This window comes from Martes martes (genome assembly GCF_963455335.1).
Source record: "Martes martes genome assembly, chromosome: 1".
NCBI classification, from domain to species: domain Eukaryota; kingdom Metazoa; phylum Chordata; class Mammalia; order Carnivora; family Mustelidae; genus Martes; species Martes martes.
In genome coordinates, this window is record NC_137888.1 from 126,809,117 (window position 1) to 126,828,175 (window position 19,059).

The window sequence follows — 19,059 nt, forward strand, 5'->3', positions numbered from 1 at the left end:
TGAAAAAGAAAGTCTTTTTTTCTTAGAAAATGCACAGTGAAGCATTTGGGGGAAGGGGGCATTAACCTATCAGGGGTAGGTAGGGGTCTCCAACCTATTCTCAAATGGCTCAGAAAATTGCATATCTGTCTATCTATCCATCTAACTAACTATTAATGATTAAGGAAATGGAACTGAGAATTTCCTGGAATTTTCAAAAGACACCAGATCCAGGAATCTCAATAAATTTCAAGCAAGTAAATGGAAAGATAGCCACATTCACATATATCCTGATAAAACTGCAGAACAACATTAAAAAAAAGCTTAAAATAGCCACAGAGAATAAACAGAGAGATAATGTGTCGAGGTGGCAATTAGACTTACAATTGACTTTCCAACTGAAATAATGGAAACCAGAAGACAGGTAAGGAAGAGTATGTCTGGATGACATGAGATCCCTTAAGGGGTCTCTTAGTTTATCATGCCCTGCTAATTAAGGTTAATGGCAAACTATGACAATTCAATCCAGGTAGGATCAGTAATGGCCAGACCCGTTAGGAAAAAAGATTTGGGTCACGCCCACCAGGTAAAGAACTAGGACCAATTGTGAAAAGTGTATATCAGCCTTTAGGAGGGCAATTCAAGAATCTATCAACATTATAAAGTAACTCTCTTTGATTCAGCAGTTCCACTTCTGAGAATCTACCCTTCCAAATATATACAATATGCACAAAGATGCCTGTGCAAGGATGTGTGGGCCATCTCCAGAACCATGAAATCTATCACGGTCCATCCCAACCAAAAGAATACCGTGGATATACCGCTCTATACTATCATGCAAGCATCCTTAAGACCTCAACTTATTTTGATCAGTGAAAATAGCAAATCATGCAGACCATTACCTTTTGTGCAATTTCATTTCTATAAAACTGAAAGCACGCATAAACCCATAGTTGCATGTCTAAACACATATACAGATACGTGTGTGTGTGTGTGTGTGTGTAAATACCGAGAGAAAGGCCTATAAGAACATACACCAGACTGGGAGGTGGGGAAAAGACATGATGATTTGTATCAAGGAGGATGTTATCTTACTTCATGTAGTTCTTTTTTTTTTTCTTAAGGTTTTATTTATTTATTTGACAGACAGAGATCACAAGTAGGCAGAGAGGCAGGCAGAGAGAGAGGAGGAAGCAGGTTCCCTGCTGAGCAGAGAACCCAGTGTGGGGCTCGATCCCAGGACCCTGGGATCATGACCTGAGCTGAAGGCAGAGGCTTTAACCCACTGAGCCACCCAGGTGCCCCAACTTCATGTACTTCTGTGATGCCTGAGTCTTTCACAACACAATGGGTTAATATATTACTTGTGGATGGAGAACATTTAAAAGTAAACTGCTCTAAAGTAGACAGAGCAGCATTCCCAACAGCTCCTTGCAAAGAAAGGGGATGTTTTCAAAACTTAGAGCCATCCCTTTCTAGAGCCCTTCCCTAGCTGAGTGAACTCAAGGCACAGGGAGAAGTATTGTTCTCGGGGTTCTGTGAGCAGGCATCTTTCCTCTTGGACACGAGCTGGGACTCTGCGTGGAGCATCAGACTCCATGTGTGGAACAGCCCAGTCATTTCCATTACCTGGGAGGCCTCATCCCAGCATGCCCCATCCTCCCAGCACTGGCCCAGGGCTCCCATTCACCCACCCTGCTGCATATCAAGGCCAAGCCTACCCTTCTTTAGGAATAGCGAAAGAAGCCCTGATGATAGTGTTTTCCAGCCCTCTGAAATTTGTCTCGTGGGGTAGAATAAGGTCAACCGCAGTGACAAACAAAACCAAGAACGAGGCAGTGTGTAGAGTATGGTGATGATTGCGGTTTTCATTTCCTCTAGACAGAGAAACCTCAGGAGGCTGAAGTCAGGGCTTCCCAGCATTTTTATCCTGAGACTTACTAGGAAATTTCAAAAGTTTAGCCCCACACTTTGGTGGGGGACAGTTGGGGACAGATGATTCCTTATCCAGGGATGGGATGGGGATTGTAGGGAGAACTTTGTGTGAGACCAAATACCCTGTAGAGACAGGAGAGACTGGGAATTGGTTTGTTCTCTAGGGAAGTTAAAAGTGTTGGGATGTTTACAATTTTAAACTTATTTAGAAGTTAACATCTGAATACAATTTTGAAGAGGTAAGAGATGCAGCCTTGTGAAAGTCAGAAGGACTAGTACTCCAGGTACAGAGCCAGCAGGGCAAAGGCACAACAAAGAAGTCCTTGTGGGAGGGAGAGTAAGAGATAAGATCAGAAGGGAAGGAAGGAAGATGGAGAATGAGAACTGCCTTGACAGCTTGCAAGGACTTTGCTGTTTATTCTAGATGAATTAGGGAGCCCTCAGCAGTCTTACGAGCCAAGTAGCAAAATGATTTGGTTGTGTATAATAGGATAGTTGTGGTTGCTATGTTGAGAATGGACTAGATGAGTAAAGGAGTAAGGGGAAAGCAGGGAGGCCAGTGAGGCCTACAACCCAAAGGAGAGCCAGTAGAGTTCAGATTTTCTTGACAGAGTGGCTAGTATCACCTGGAGGGCCTGGGATACTCTCTGGGGGACAGGGACTCCTTAGAACAAATAATGAAATGTATATACCACCTCTCTGTGTTTCTACCCCCTGAGATTGATACTTTTATTAGTCAGGGGTGTGGCCAAGGAATTTGCATTTCTACACATTGCCTGGTGACAGTACCGCTGATCTGGGAATCATACTTTGAGAACCATCAACTTTTTCTTCACAGCCCTGACGAAAATGTGCAATGAACATGTGTTTATCACCCTTACTCAATGAAGCATCTTCCTTACCCCTCTGTCCGGTTACCAAGCATGATGCACTGAGCTCAGCTCTAGGCCAGGCATAGTGATGTATGAAATGAAGTTCTTGAGCATCTCTGGTTTCAAAGGTTTTTTGGTAACTGGTGATTAAACTTTTCAGGAAATGGTCATTATAGGGAAGGGATTCATTGTAATAACAATAACAATGGGTGTGACACTTTGCCTAGGGGTTTTACTCACATCTTCTCCAGTTAAATCCTACCGAAAGCCCTGTGAGTCTGGCATTATCGCCCCTCTTTTATGAATGAAGAGACCAAGGCTTGGGGTTTAATTTTCCCAAGGTCACACGATTAACAAGTACCACAGCCCAGCCAGGCCTGACTGACCACTCTGCTGTGTTTACATCGCAGACTATAGTCATGAAGTCACTGATACGAGGAGATTGCCTTCAAGACAGGAGCTTCCTCCCTTGGGGACTGTGAGCCATTTTGAAAAATGCAGGGAATATGCCATCCTTTAAAAAAAATGCCTCCTGTCTGAATTGACATCCTTGTTCACACAGCACATTTCCAGCCCCAAGCTCTTCTTAACAGCGCTGGTCCCCCAATAGGTAGCAGCGGCTGCCCCAACGTAAGGCTTTTTCCTGACCTTTGTGATTTTTTACCGTTCTCTGGGGCAGCACGTTTCCTCAGCTCTCACTTTCTTCTCAGCCTCCTCCTATAGGAAGATGGACACAACTCCGGGACTGAAGCTTGACAAATCAAGGCTTGCCGATCTCTAAATGGAATCCATCGCTCTCACTAGAGAAGGAGAAAATAAAGTTCCAGGACTTTCCCGCCTCATCAGTCTCTCTCTTCCCCCACCCTCCCGGGAGGGTAAAAATAGCCGCCTCAAAAAAAAAAAAGAAAAAAGAAAAAAAAAGCCGCCTCCCGGGGCCTCCCTGCGCGAGCAGCAACTGCGCTAGGAAACTGGGCCTTCTCCACGAGCAGCCGCGCAGTGAGGCGCAGGGCCGGCGGGTGGCCAGGGGTCAGGGCGCGGACCTGCCCGCAGGGGCGAGGTGAGCCGGCCAGGAAGGGACGCTCCGAAGTCCCAACCAAGAGGGGGAGCACCTGGAGCAAGTGTGAGCGCGACGGTGGGTGCTCACATAAGTGCACCAGAGACCTGGAGGTCCGCGCATGGGCTCGCTCATTCCGCAGCCTTTCGAAAAACCGAGGTGTATCCGCGATTCTTACCCTCTTTAGGGGGCCAGGACTCGGTAGAACAAATGATGAAACGTACCTAGAGAAACACAGACACACACTACAGCACACCACAGGTTAACAACCCCAGATGAGGGTTGATAATGGGGACGCAGAACGACTATAAAAAGTAACGTGTAAGGGTAAGGTTACTGAAGTTTGCTGAGCAGGATCTCTTTGGAGAATAAATGCATATTTACCCATGGAAGTGACACAGAAATCTTAACGGTGACCTCCGATGGTGGGATAAAAGGTGCTTTCTATTTTCCACCATTTTCTCAGTAAGAAAAATCAGGTTTCTCTGTTGCTACCAGAGCGGCTGCATCCAGGCATTATCCTGGATCTGGGGAGCCCACTCAGTGGCAGCCCCGGCCCGGGCCTAACTGTCTGGACTCTGTGTCGCGCGCGGGGAGAGGCGTGTGTTACAGACAACGGGCGAGCAAACATCAGGCTGGTGACAGCATGGGACGGGGACGGGCTCCTTTTAAAGGGTGCCCACGGAGCCCTCGGCCGACACAAGCACTTGAAACCCAAACCGCTCCCATCCTGGTCGCGGCCAGCAGGGAGAGGACGGTGCGTGCGTGCGCGATCTCGGGGCAGCGGTGGCGCGCACGGGCGCGCCTCCGCGGCCAGCCCCCGGTCCTAGACGATGCCGCCGAAGAGGCGGCGGCGGCGGCGCGCTCCGGCGATCTGAAGCGGCGTCCGGCTGCCACGGGCCGGCGGCGCGATGAGCTGGGCGGCCGCCCCCGGCTCGGGGCTGTGAGAGGCTCGGGGCCGGGGGTGGGTGGCGGCGGCGCGGCGGGCGGCCAACGCTCCTCCTCGGCGGCGGCGGCGGCCATGCGCGGGGCGGCGCGGCCGGGGCCGCGGGGCCGGGGCCGCCTCCCTGGGACCCACGGCCTCAGGGCCCCGCCGCCGCCGCTCCTGCTCCTGTTCGCACTGCTGCCGCTGCTGCCCGCGCCGGGCGCCGCCGCCGCCCCGGCCCCGCGGCCTCCCGCGCTGTCGCCCGCGGCCGCGGGGCCCAGCGTAAGCCTCTACCTGAGCGAGGACGAGGTGCGCCGGCTCATCGGTGAGTGAGTGGGGCCGTCTGCTTCGGGGTAGGCAGGTCGGGCCCGACTCCGGCTGTTTCCGGCCGTCCGCGGCCCGGCCCGAGAGCGGGGACCGCGGCCAGGTAGCGTCCCAGCACCCGGGGTCGTCTCGGGGCCCCGGCCTTTGCCCCGTCCCTTGCCCCGTCCCAGCACCCGGGGTTGTCTTGGGGCCCCGGCCTTTGCCTGCCTTGCTGGCCAGGAGGTGTGGTCCCTGCCCGGCCCCCGGTCGGGGTCAGCCTTCCGGCATACCCCCTACGTCCTCGCTGTCCCGCCGCGACAAACCGGGAATCCACCCGGTTCCGTCTTCCCCGCAGCCTCTTAGCTTTTCGCTCTATTCCCTCTTCAAAGCGCCCCAACTTTTCTTCGGTGATGCACCAAGTTCCTTTGACCCTTCCTAGGCGTGTCATTGTAGGGCCCTGGATTTTAGATATCTCGAAGTCCACGTTTTATTTAGACCAAGCCTGCTAATCCCTGGCTGTGGTTTTGATGCCCCAGTAGAGGCCACAATACTGTGCTCTCACTTTCTGGTTATCATACTTGTTTTTAAAATTGAGGTGAGGGGAGGGGAGAGGTTAGAGGGGCACTGCATGTTCGTGGCAGTCTCCAAGTCATGTGACGGATAAGCATATTTTTAAATGGAGAATGAATCTCCGGGTAGCAGATCTGCTAACTTCTTCAGTATCTTTTCGGTTCTTGTCTTGGATGTGCTGGACTGTAGACCGATTTGTATTTCAGGGCCACTCTCCTACTCTGAATACCTTGTAAGGAAAGGAGAACTAGCTTTGGGTCATTTGGTTGTTCTGTTCCACCTAATTAGCTTTGTCGTTTGGGGAATTAATTTGAAAAATAATGGTGTTTTTGTGCTGAGGCTGTGGATTCTGGAAATGAGCCCTTAGAGGAAGGTCTGATAAAAATGGCCCCAAATGGGAAGTCTTTGGTAGTTAAGGATACCTAGATATTCTTTCTGTATTAGGCTTTCTTTTGTGTGTTGTGGCACAAAATAACATTTATTTAATCTCAGGTTTGTGGTACATCTGAGTGATGGTTTTTTTTTTTTTAAATCATCCATTATCTGTCAGTTTTATTTTTATTTTTTTAAGTTTATAAGATTTTCCTGAAGTCGACTCAGTGTTGGAATGGTATTGCTTTTAGCAGTCTTGTTTAGACATTGTTACATATATGGTTTGTAGCCTTTAATCAAAGAAGAATGCTGTGTTTTTGTAATGTTCTGCCCTTCTTAATCCTCTTTTTAGTCTAGTTGAATTAGCTAAATTTAGTTGAGATGAATTAAAACTGAAAATTATATTAATACTTGGAGCACAAGACTAAAGTTAAGGAAAAATAATGAATGCTTACAAATAGACTCCTGTCACATAATTATTTTAAAAATATTAATGCATTCTGCATGGTTTTTAAAGGTTTTTTGGTTAAAAGCATGTATATAATTTGTGACTTTGTTTACATAAAAGAGTACATGTTAGAAACCAGCCAGGTGGGAGTAGGGGTTAGGGAACAACCAGAGGCTGACAGTGATTGAGTGCCTGCCATTTACTGGCCCCTGCATGTTTTATACACATCATTTCCTCTAATTTTCTTGTGACCCAGTTAAGTAGGTACCATTACTCCCATTTTAGAGTTGAAGAAAGTGAGGCTTTAACCTTTTCAAGGTCACACAATTTTTAATCATTAAAAAAAAATTAAACATAGTGTTGACATAGGCCACAAAGTTTTATTAAATTTAATGAAAACTTTGTTTATATAGAAGTTTTGTCATTGCTAATTAATACTTGAAATAATGTATATATATTTGTCACCTGACTGATGAGCATCCACCTTTTGCCCAGGAATGGGCAATTGGGAGGCAGAGAGGGACGGGCCCTTCACCGATCAACTTCTGGGACAAGAGGGACTTCCAGTGGTATTTTTTCTAATACAAATAGAGTTGACCTGTTAAATTTTGATTCTTCTTGCCAGATCAAGCTGGGGGAGTGGGGAGAGGGAGAAGCAGGCTTCCCACTGAGCAGGGAGCCCGACTTGGGGCTGGATCCCAGGACCCTGGGATCATGACCTGAGCCGAAGGCAGATGCTTAACCCACTGAGCCACCCAGGTGCCCCTTTACCAGGCATCTTGAGTTCTCAGACTGCAGTTTCTCATAAAGTGTTTAAGACTACTTGATATAATAGTGTGTACTGTGTGTTTGCATCATTATAGGTTAAATGCCTCTGAAAGCTGGTCTGGGAAACTAAACATCATTTTATAACATTTCTAAGACGATGAGTTTGGAATTCCAAGTAAGAAACTTATAAATAGGGGCCCCTGGGTGGCTCAGTGGTTAAGCCTCTGCCTTCTGCTCCGGTCATGGTCTGGGGGTCCTGGGATCGAGGCCTGCATCGGGCTCTCTGCTCAGCAGGGAGCCTGCTTCCACCTCTCTCTCTGCCTGCCTCTCTGCCTACTTGTGATCTCTCTCTATCAAATAAATAAATAAATAAACAAATAAATAAATAATCTTTAAAAAAAAAAAGAAACTTATAAATGAACTTGATAGTGACAGGTTTATAAATTGAACTAATTGCCCTTGATATAAGAATAAGTTGTTTTAATCCAATTAATACGTGTACACAGTTTAAAAATCAAATAGTTCTAAAAGGCTTAACATAAAACACAGCAGTATCCTACCTTTGGCCTTTTTATCCTTCAGGTGCTACTCTCCAGTGGAAGTGACCATCTCATAGGTCTGTTTATTTATTTATTTTCCTGTTTTTTACTTTCATATTTTGAAATTAATGTAGAATAAGCATTTGATTGCCTAATATCATAATTGAGCACTTGCCCTTTTCTCTGGTCCTCTCGGTATAGCTACATAACAATTTTTGGTAAAACCAACAATCAGTATTTACATTGTTGCATATATTCTTATTGCTCACTTCTTTTTTTTTTTTTTTAAGATTTTATTTATTTGACAGAGATCACAAGTAGGCGGAGAGGCAGGCAGAGAGAGGGAGGAAGGGAAGCAGGCTCCCTGCTGAGCAGAGAGCCTGATGCGGGGCTCGATCCCAGGATCCTGAGATCATGACCTGAGCCGAAGGCAGAGGCTTAACCCACTGAGCCACCCAGGCGCCCCCTTATTGCTCACTTCTGAGTTAAATAGTGATACCAGGTTATGGGGTTTTTTTTCCCCCTATACTTTTATGTTTTCCCTGGACCAAATAATTGCCTCCAACTTTTTGATTAGTTTTTCATATATCTATGGCTACATTCCTCAAATACCCCGAGAAATAAGTTCAATGCATTTTGATGTTTTTTTTTTCCAGGTAGCACAAATCATCTCTCAGTTCTCCTTGGTTTCATCTTAGAGACTCCCTGCTTGGGAGCCTTCCATCCTCTTATTCCAGTCTGGACAGTAGGATTGTTTTTCTTGTGGTGTTTGTTCCCTTCTCTCCTGCCTTGGAGCCTGTTTCCTGAATCACTTGTTTTCTTTTTCTTGGTTTGCTTCATGTTGCTAACAGGTATCCTCAGTAGCTTCCTAAGAAGGGATGCATGGGAGGTAAATTATTTGAGGCTTTGCGTGTCTGAAGGTATCTACCCTAGATGCTTTATAGATGATTTATAGGTCCTTTATAGATAATTTGGCTACACTTAGAATAGTAGGCAAAAAGTGTAGTTTTTCCCATAATTTTGATGGCATTTTCACACTGTTTTTGGATTTAAGGGTTTCTGAAGAGAAACTCAGAGCCATCTGATTGTTTTTATTTTTCTGTTTTTATTAAGGTCAGGGTCTTTTTCTCTGGCATTCTGAAATTTATTCTTAAAAAGATTTTATGTATTTATTTGAGAGAGAGAGAGCACAGAGGGAGAGGGAGTAGCAGACTCCTCACTCATCAGAGAACGCAATAGGGCTCAATCTCAGGATCCTAAGATCATGACCTGAGCTGAAGGCAGACGCTTAACTGACTGAGCCACCCAGGCACCCCTGGCATTCTGAAATTTTATAAACTTTTGTGTGGGTCCTTCCTTCTGTTCGCTTGTTGTCTATCTTGTTTTAGTAGGCCCTTTGGATCTAGAGGCTCATATTCTTCAGTTTTCCAAAATGTCTCTTATAACTTCCTACGCTTCGTTTTTTGTTTTTTCTTTCTGAGACATCTATTGGTTTGATTACTGAATCTCCTGGAATTGATCTTCAAATACTCTTAACCTGTGTTGCCTCTTGTTTATATCTTTGTATTTGGAGGTAGAAAGTATGTGGGTAAGAATTGTCTCAATTTTGTCTTCTAAACGTTTATTTTTCAAGTTTAATGATGATGTTTTTAAGTTTCAGGGGCTCTTTTTCTGTTTTCATTTCCACTTAATTTCATTTTCTGTTTACATTTTATTCTTTATGGATGTATTGTCTTTGAGGTGTGTGTATTTTTCATTTTTTCTGTGCGCTTAATATGTTCTTAATATTTCTTCTCCTTCCTCCAGTGTGCTTATTCATTTCAGGGTTCTTGTTATGGTTGTTTAGATCACAAACATCTGATCATCCTTGGCTGTCTGCAATTAAGAGTGAGATGCTGAAAAGTTGATTAGGAGAGAGAGTGTGTGCTGGTGGTGGTCTAGTGACTTTCTTTCGAGTACAGGTAGACTTTTCATTGCGCTTCTACCCCATAGATCCGCGCCTTCACATCTTACCTGAGAACAGTGTCTGCAGAGAAGATACTTCGAATAGTCTGCCTCTGATGTGTTTGGTAATACACTGGCTGCCTGGGTTTGGGTTATCTGGTTGAGGAGGGATGCCACCATTCAAGCTGTAGACTTTGACTTCCCTTTACAGTTCTCCTGCCTCTGTGGTTCAGTTTCTTCAGAAAAAACTTAGGGTCTTCTGTTGGATCTGGTGGCCCACCCCTTTTAGATGCTCCCCTTTGTCAAGCCTGAGCCTCAGGCTGGCCTTTGGTGCCTCAGGGGTCCTGAGGTGCAGTGACTCCCCTCTTGGAAAAGTTTGTTGAAGTGTATACTATGTTGTCTTCTTTCCCTTTCAGTTTCTCTTTGTGGTTTAATGTCTTTGTGATTTCATTAGTATCATTCAAAGGAGTTTGGGGATGAAATGGGGATAAAGGTCAGTGGTCATTCTGCAGTATATAAATGACAGTTTAGGTAGGGCTTTGAGTATTTTTTAAAAAATATTTAATTTATTTATTTAACATAGAGAGAGATCACAAGTAGGCAGAGAGGTAGGCAGAGAGGAGGCGGAAATAGGCTTCTTGCTGAGCAGAAAGCCCGATGCGGGGCTCCATCCCAGGACCCTGAGATCATGACCTGAGCTGAAGGCAGACACTCAACCCACTGAGCCACCCAGGCACCCCTGGGCTTTGAGTATTGAAGAGCTGTTGATGTGTAGCAGGTTTTTTGGTTTTTTTTTTTTTGTAATAATATTTAGAAGAGTAGTAGTTGATAACTTTTTAGAATGCTACTGGCAGGTAGCAGTCTTTTGCCTTTCTTTGTCAGGCACGAAGGTAATTCCTGTTTTAAGTATATATTGTTATTTTAATTTTATAGATGAGGAAACAGACTTGGAGGAAGTATGTAGCTAACCCAGTTCCTTGGTTGTGGGGCATATAGTCCTGATGGAAGTCTATCTGTACAGAGGCTCCAAAAGCCACAGAGGCTTTTTACTCTCCATGTGGCATTACTGTGTCCCCAAGCCCAGTTTCACTGCTCTCATTTAGTCTTCTTAACAGGCTGCAATGTAGTCATGTATTTCCCCATTTTTACTGGTGAGGAACGTTGATTTGGGAGCCTTTGGGCAGTGAGTAAAGGGTCCCCTCTTGACTCAGTCCTGCTTGAATCCAGAATCGATCTTGCCTCTTTGTCAGCTCTGGAGGAGCCGTGATTAACCAAAAACACTCGAGAAGCAGAATCTGAAAGCCCGTGGCCACATGTTCGTGCTCTTGACCATAATCTGCATCTTCCCATGTTCCCGCTCTAATTGTATTAGATAATAATACGTAATCCCATGTATCCTAATAATAGTTCTAATAGTATTGAGTTCCCTGGAATCCAGGGCTTGTGAAACTTGTATGTGGCTGGGGCAGTGCTAGGAGTTTGCTCCAAGTGAGATGCTGAGGGGTGAGGGCTATTGTATAAACTGGTAATGGCAGCAGTGGTGGTAGTGATAGGGACTCTGTAAGGGTCAGAGGTCTTCTAAGAATAGACTATGCCTCCTGCCCATTATGCCTCACTTGGGGTAACTTGCTTTTCTATTAAAGTAAATACCCTCTGGAAGTTAAGCATTGTTCACATCTTATTTAAAATCAGTTAAATACAAGTTGAGATCAATGCTCCTCAGATCAGTCCAGTAAAAATCTTTGAAGCCCAATCATATTTTGTCGTAGAAAATGGTGACTCAAAATTATTAAACTCCTTTTCTTGAGGAACTCAAAATTTCGGAGGGGAGACTAACAGTTATAATGAGGACTGTAACAGTGAGAGAAGAGTCACACTGCTGACTGACATAAGTAAGTTATTGTAGGAGTGATGACTTTGGACTCTAGAAAGGGGAAGGGGAAAGAGCCTTAGAGCGTTTAGGGAAAGTGTTCCAGGAACGGAGACATTTGAGCCTCCTCTTGAGGATGAGTTTGATAAGCAGAAAAGAGGAGCAGTTCTTGCCGAGGAGACATTTGAGCCTCCTCTTGAGGATGAGTTTGATAAGCAGAAAAGAGGAGCAGTTCTTGCCTAGTGAGAAAGCAGCATGAAAAAGCTACAGATGTATGAAAGTAGATGGGTGTGAAATCAGGAAGTAGGAAAAATCTAATGTGGCTAAAATGAGAAAAATTGGCAAAGCCAGGGCGTGGCAGAATGTAAAGCTGGGAGGTAGGTTGAGATTGGATTAGGAGTTTGAATTTCATCTCTTAAGTAATGAGGAGCTGTTGGACGAATTTAGGAAAGGAGAATGTACAAACAGGACTGGGTTTCAGAAAAAGATGACTTTTGGCCCCCAGTGGAAAGGGGGTTGGAGAAAGACAAGCTGGATTTGGGAATGGGACAAAGTCAGCCTTGTGCTGATAAGAGGGATCAACTAGGGTAGTGAAGGAGTGGGATGGATTTGTGAGGAATGTGCAGAGAGTTTGGAAAAGACTTAGTGGAGGAGACCTGACGTTAAAGCAAAGAGAGGAGTTAGAACGCCAGGGTTCAGATTTGGGCTGCTGAACTGAGGGACTCTTTCCATTTGGGAGGTGGTTAAGGAAAAGAAAAATAAAATGAGCCATGTGTTCCTCTCCTCCCAGCACCTCTCTCTCCTCTTAAACCTCAGGCCAAGTGCTTGATGGGGGAGGGCAATGAGAGTGTTCTCTCTACTGATGCGTCTGGCATAACCTGAGAGGTATGGGGTGCTTGCTGGTGGAGTTGGTTAGCACCCCGCAGCAGACTCTTAACCCTGGGCATTTTGGGTGTGGTTGGTGGCATTAATGCAGCATTAATTTGAGTCCATGTGTTCTTCATTGGGAGAGCAAGTCTGAGACATTGTGCAATTGTGGGTTTTGAGTTTTTTTTTTCCCCTTCTTCATGCTACACATGCGGGAGAACTCTGTCCAATTATGGCTAAACCTGTCCCCTATGAGTCACATCCTGAGTTGACTCGTCAGTTCTGAAGGTGCTGCCTAAAATACTGTTTGGATTTTAAGGGTCACTTTAGAAACAAATGAAATCTGAGGGAAATTTTTTGAGCATCCTGAATTGAGAAGTTGTATGGCATTACTTTTGTGGCCTAATGCAGTTATGCCAGTGTTGTGAAAAAACTTGCCAGCTGTACCTACTGAAACAAAACAAAGCAAATACTTAGACATGAAACACAGCCTTTAGCTACTCTGAAATTATATTATACTTAAAAGTGCTTTTTTTGTGTCACCCTTGTTGATGCAAATCAGGTATAATATTTTCTGATCAAAATGTTATTAAACAACTCTCACTTATGTGTGACCTCTTAAGATGTGATGTGCCAAAACAAGTGTGTGTATATTGCTGAGTTACATAAAAAATACTTAGTGAACAATTCTTTTACTGTGCCCAGCAAATGTTACTGCTGAGTGGTAGAATATTTCTGAAAAGTAATTTCATAGGTCTCATGCTTGTTCATGAGATAAATATGTTATGTCTTGTTTATAAAGAAATACATTCTTATATAAATATGTGTGTTTTAGTATACCTCTTGCTAAATGCCAAGTACTTCACATGTGTTCTCTTTTTGTTATATCAACCATACAAAGTAGGTGGCATTGACTTTTTTTTTTTTTTTTAATAGATAAAGCTGAGGTTCTGGGAAATGACGGAATTCACGAGAGGTCACAGAGATGTCTGGGGCTTTGTGACTCCAAAGTGCATACTTTCTCTCTATGCTGCCTCTGAAGGTTAGCAGTTTACTTAGTCCTTATCTCTGGAATCATCTAAGGGGCTTAAATAAAATATGGATTCCTAGACCTTTCCTGAGCAATTTATTTAGGAGATCAGAGATGGGGCCCAACTCATGACCTTTTTTGAATGTTATGTTTCACTGATTATAAGGTGTCCAGTTTTCCCATGTTTGAACATCTCTGAAATTGGAACCATTTTCCAATCAATGGTGAGTCATCAGTTAATTGACAGTTCTTTTTTATCTTTCTTAGTGGCACAAAAAATAATGGTGCAATTTCGATTAAATGAAATATGGTATTGTAAAAGGATTGCCACCTTCCTGTTTTGGGGGCTGTGGGGGGATACCTCTCAGAACTCTTTCAGAGTTGTAAAATTCACTGAGGGTATTTATTACTTGCTTGTGCTAATGGCTGTGTAATAATGTCCTTGCAAGGAAAGCAGATGATGGCAGTGAAATACTACCATTTAGTTTACAAGCAATAGTAACTCAGTTATCAGCTAGGAAGTTGCTGGCAAAAGAAATATCAGTGGTTCTCAACCTCATTTTGTCAAAGTCTTCTGGCCTTTCTCTAGACAAAGGCATGGATACCCAGCTGTATTAAGTTTTGTGTACTGTGCTGACTTAGACTTTAGGGGCTTATGATGAAAGTTTATGGTTGTATCTTGTGTCCCACAAAAGCTGTTTCTGGAAGTGGGCATATTACATTCTGTATTTCATCCTGGTATTCCTTGACATCCTCCACAAAATTTTAAAGATTTGCATACATTAAGATTCACTTAATTGTGTTGTATGAGTTTTATTTATTTATTTATTTTTAAAAATTTTAAAAAGATTTTATTTATTTATTTGACAGACAGACATCACAAATAGGCAGAGAAGCAGGCAGAGAAAGAGGAGGAAGCAGGCTCCCTGCCGAGCAGAGAGCCCGATTCGGGGCTCCATCACAGGAAGGCAGAGCTTTAACCCACTGAGCCACCCAGGCGCCCCTGTTGTATGAGTTTTAACAAATGTATAGTATCATGTACCCACCATTGTATCATATAGAATAAATTTACCACCCCAAAATCCCGATTTATTTGAAATAAATTTGCTTTTAAAAATGTATTTATTATGGAAAAGTTCAAACATTCAAAAATAGAGTGATAGAATGAACCTATGTGCGCACCCATCATCCAGCTTCAACAATTATCAACTAATGGCCAATTTTTTTTTTTTTTGGCCTGTATCTCTCCACTTCCTAATCTACTCCTTTGCCTTCACTGCCCTGATTCCTCACTTGGATTATTTGAAGCAAACTCAGACACATAATTTTGTAAAAACTTTTTAGTGTGTATCTCTAAAAGATAGGGACTTAAAAATTTATAATAACCATTATCACACCTAAGAAATTAACAGTTCATAAATATCAAGTATCTATGCTGTTCAGATCTTTCTGATTAAAGATTTTTTATTTTATTTTATTTATTTATTTGACAGAGAGAGAGAGAGAGATCACAAGTAGGCAGAGAGGCAGGCAGAGAGAGAGGGGAAAGCAGGCTCCCCACTGAGCAGAGAGCCCAATGGGGGGCCTCGATCCCAGGACCCTGAGATCATGACCTGAGCCAAAGGCAGAGGCTTAACCCACTGAGCCACCCAGGTGCCCCCAGATCTTTCTGATTTATAGATAAATGTTTATATGGAGACTCTTGCCTGCCACCTCTTTCCTCTTTTATCCCCCTTTACCTCCCATGTGTTCAATTCCTCTGGTGCCAAGCTCTTTCTCACCCTAGGTTCTGCATTTGATGGTTGCTTTGCCTCGCACACTTTCTCCTTATCTTTACAGGCCTGGAGCCTTAAATGTCACTGCCTCAGAGAGCCCTACCTTCCTGGGGTTGACCCCCAGTGCCACTGTGTTCTTATCACCCTGTTTTATTTTAAGCATGTCATACTTTTGTTGTTTCTGTCTCTCCGTATACAAAAGTTAGTTCTGTTTGAGTAAAGCCCTTTTATATTGTTCCACTCTATATCCCCAGCACTTAAAACAATACCTGGCATGTAGTAGATGTTCAGTAAAAGTTCAGTGAATGAATAAATCATATTTCTTTTAGGGGGAGATTCACTGTCTTATGCCTTATGGGGTCTTCATTCTCTTTATCATTTCCCATTGCCTTCTGAGTTATTATCTAAGAGGGGAGTTGGGCTGGACTTAACTTGTATTTATGAATGGGAGTTTAAGTAAGTTAGTTTTTAATACCTTATTTTCTTTGAGGTTGCCTAATCTTCCCATCTCTGTTCTTTGTAGCCCTCTCTCTGGGTGCGGTGTCCCCCATCTTGCCTTCCATAGCTCTACACTCTGTATAAACAAATCAGTATCACTATACCTACCACGTTCTGTCTTTCCCATATACTGCACTTAAGGCCACTCCAAAGCTTGACTAGCAACTCCTAGCAGGCTTCTGGTCTGCAGGACATTTGAAGGATGGAAAGTATTCAAGAGAGATTCTGGCAAAAGCCTTTTCCCATTATTAAAAGCTGGGAAGTGTAGTTTCTCATCTTCTCTTCTGAAATGCTTAAGCTACTCTTAATTCTGTCCAGTGCATTTTTTCATCATACACATTGCAGTTTTTACCTGTAGAAGATTGATTTGGGTCCTTTTATATCTTTCATGTCTCTACTTTTGACCACTTGAAGTACAGTTGTAATAGTTCTTTAAATGTTCTTGTCTGCTAATTCTAATGTCTGTGCCAGTTCTGGATTAGTTTCAATTAATTTATCTATCATCTATCTATTCATTTATGTATTTTCCTTTGGGGGGAGGGGCATGTCTGGTAGCTTTTGAGCAAATGACAGGCATTGTGATTATTAGTCTGGTAGGTGCTGAATATTTTTGTATTCCTATAAATATTCTTGGGTTTTGTTCTGGAACTCAGTTGAGTTACTTGGCAGCAGTTTGATCCTTCTGATCTTGCTTTTTTGACTTGTTAGATAGGACAGGAGCAATGCTCAGTGTAGGCTAGTTATTCCCCACTACTGAGTTAAGACCCCTTTGTGTACTTTCTCTGGTAACCTGTGTGAATCATGAGGTTTTCTAGTCTCACTGGTGGGAACAGGTGATATTCCAGATCCTATGTAAGTGGGTTTGTACATTTTATCCTTTCTTTGACCTTGTATAGCTTCCTTATCCATCCTCTGATCAGTACTTAGCTGAAGACTGGAGGGCAACTGTCTGCAGATCTTGGAAGTATTCTGTGCTGCTTTCTCCTCTGTGGTACTTCATCCTGCATTCTCTAGCTGTCTTTGTCTTTCTAAACTCTCATATTTTCTATGGTTCTTGGCTATCTCAGAAAGGGAGTTAGTCTGGTCCTAATATTCTATCTTATCTAGAAGTGGAAATAGTCAAGGATTATCTTTATGATTGTTTGTATCTTTTCTAACATTATTTGTCAAAAGAGAATTTAGTCCAAATTAAAGAAAAATATTTTATGGTTTGTATATGTATGTATGCACATGTGCACAAATATGGGAGTATAGTAGATAATGTGGTGTGGGACAATACTGAATTCTGCATTTTTAAGTTTTAATTTCATTTTGTGGCATATGTATTTAATTAATGTGAGTGTTGGTTTCTTTATATATAAGACGAGATGCTTTTCAACTACAATAGGATATCTGTTATCACAGTTGGTATAATGTATGTGAAAATGCTACATAATCATCAAAACAATTTATTTTAGTTATTGGTGAGGATTTGCATGGTTTTAGCTGAAAACTAAAATCATAGAGTGTTTGAAAGAGAGGTCACTTAGACATTAACTTGGTTGATTGATTATCTTTATTAGCAACACTTAAAACTCAAGCTCCAAACAATTATTTACTGATGCCAATTTACTAGGCCTTATTTTAGGGGCTTAATATATTTTAATAAATAAATAATATTTTAATAAAACAGATAAATATCCCTCATGGAACTGACTTCTAGCAGAGAGCTAAGTGACTTTCTTGAGAAGAGAATTTGTGTAGCTTTGTAACTGGACTTCAAGTTAGCACTTTGCAATGCAAGTCGCTGGCAGGGAGAAGTGACTTTTGTGAGTTCTCCATTGTGCTTTGAGCCCTTTGACTCTGAGTTATTAATAGGAGTTGGCTATGAAGTATGTTGAATGATGGTCACATCAAACGGTAATTTATCCCATCTCTATTACGGAGCTGTACCTGCAGTGCATGTTTGAGCTGGTCAGAGTATTTTCTTTTTCAAATAAGACAGGAACCAATGATAAATTATTTTCTAAAGTATCTTTTGACCAGATACTGGAACATTGTAGTGTTATGGCAGGGCATGCTTCATATGTTATGCTATAGTGCTAGAGATTATGGGTTGTTTTTGTCTCTTGTTTTCCTGGGATAGGATTTGGGAAGCACTTTTATCACCTCTGCAGTTGTGGTACAAATCACATCTTTCGAGGCATTCTTTTATGGATTTTTTTTTTTAGATGACAAATATGTTGATTAGACCCAAAATCTTGTCCTTTATCTTCTATTTTAGTGTCTACCTCTTTTTATAATTTCTTACAGTATTTTCATCTACTATAGTATTTTCAGATGGGGAAGGTGACATTCATCATTTGAGTCATCCATTTGAAATCAAAAGTGACCTTACTCTACCTTTGATTCCACACAGGTGATATCATCACAGATACGGGAGAAATAAACCTGAGCACAGTATTTATGATGGATAGCTTTGGGCTTCCATTTTCAGGGATCATGGAATTATATTGAAAGCTACTTTCCGAAATGTAATCTCTGGAGGAGAGGGGAGGAGAGGTGCTTAGTAAAATACATCTTTGCACCCTGTAGCTTCCTGATCTGTTAAATCAGTGGCAACAAATAGCCACTTCAGTGGATTGTTTTTAAGTAGACTGTTGATTTTGACCATGTTATCATGTTTATTTTCTGAAGTGGCAAAGTAAGGAAAGGTGCTCTATGATTGCAGATGCTTGGCTTTTCCTTGGGAGGACCAAGAGATTCCCTTTTGTGAAGTTTACTCCTTAGTGATACCTCAGGGACCAAGAGGGCGGGCCTGCTTGCCTTTCCTCCCAGGAGGCCAGTTTTAGGCAGGAGATGAGGAGGTAGTCTGGAGGAAGGGAAGGGGGGGAGCATATTTACTATTGGCTTCTATTGTTAATCAGGCATACCGTTTTCTCTCTTCAAAGCTCACTTTTATTCTTTTTCTACTCTCTCTGTGTACGTGTATATGCTCTCAGTTGAGTTCTGTGGAGATGCTTAAGGTTGTAGAAGAAAGATTGGAGGAAAACGATGAAGTGGTAGAGGATTACATGAAAAATCTTATTTAATCTATAAGAGATTATGGTATAAACAGTTACAGAGATTGAAGATTTATATGCTTTTTCTTTTTAAATTATGAGGAAAGGATGCCCTTTTCCTTTAGTCTAATATTTGTAAATTCCTAGTCTTATGGTATAGTTAAATATTAGGTCTCGGCCAATTTCCTAGTTATAATTTGACTATAGCTAGATTTATTAGATTCTAATGGGCAAATTATTTTATTGTATCTATTTCAGCTTATTAGTTT

The 19,059-nt window shown here is 42.6% G+C and overlaps 1 protein-coding gene across 3 annotated transcripts in view; it reads left to right on the forward strand.

Annotated features, from left to right (window-relative positions):
* Positions 1 to 4,806: 4,806 nt before the first annotated feature.
* Positions 4,807 to 19,059, forward strand: part of RYK (receptor like tyrosine kinase) — an 88,801-nt gene continuing 74,548 nt past the window's right edge. For 2 of the 3 annotated variants that reach the window (XM_080801044.1, XM_080801045.1), the window contains exon 1: positions 4,807 to 5,090. In XM_080801044.1, coding sequence (XP_080657170.1) covers positions 4,862 to 5,090 — 229 coding nt within the window. In that variant the 5' untranslated portion in view covers positions 4,807 to 4,861. Of the gene's footprint in view, positions 5,091 to 13,382; positions 13,489 to 19,059 lie in introns of all 3 variants that reach the window. The other variant, XM_080801046.1, reaches the window with a different exon arrangement.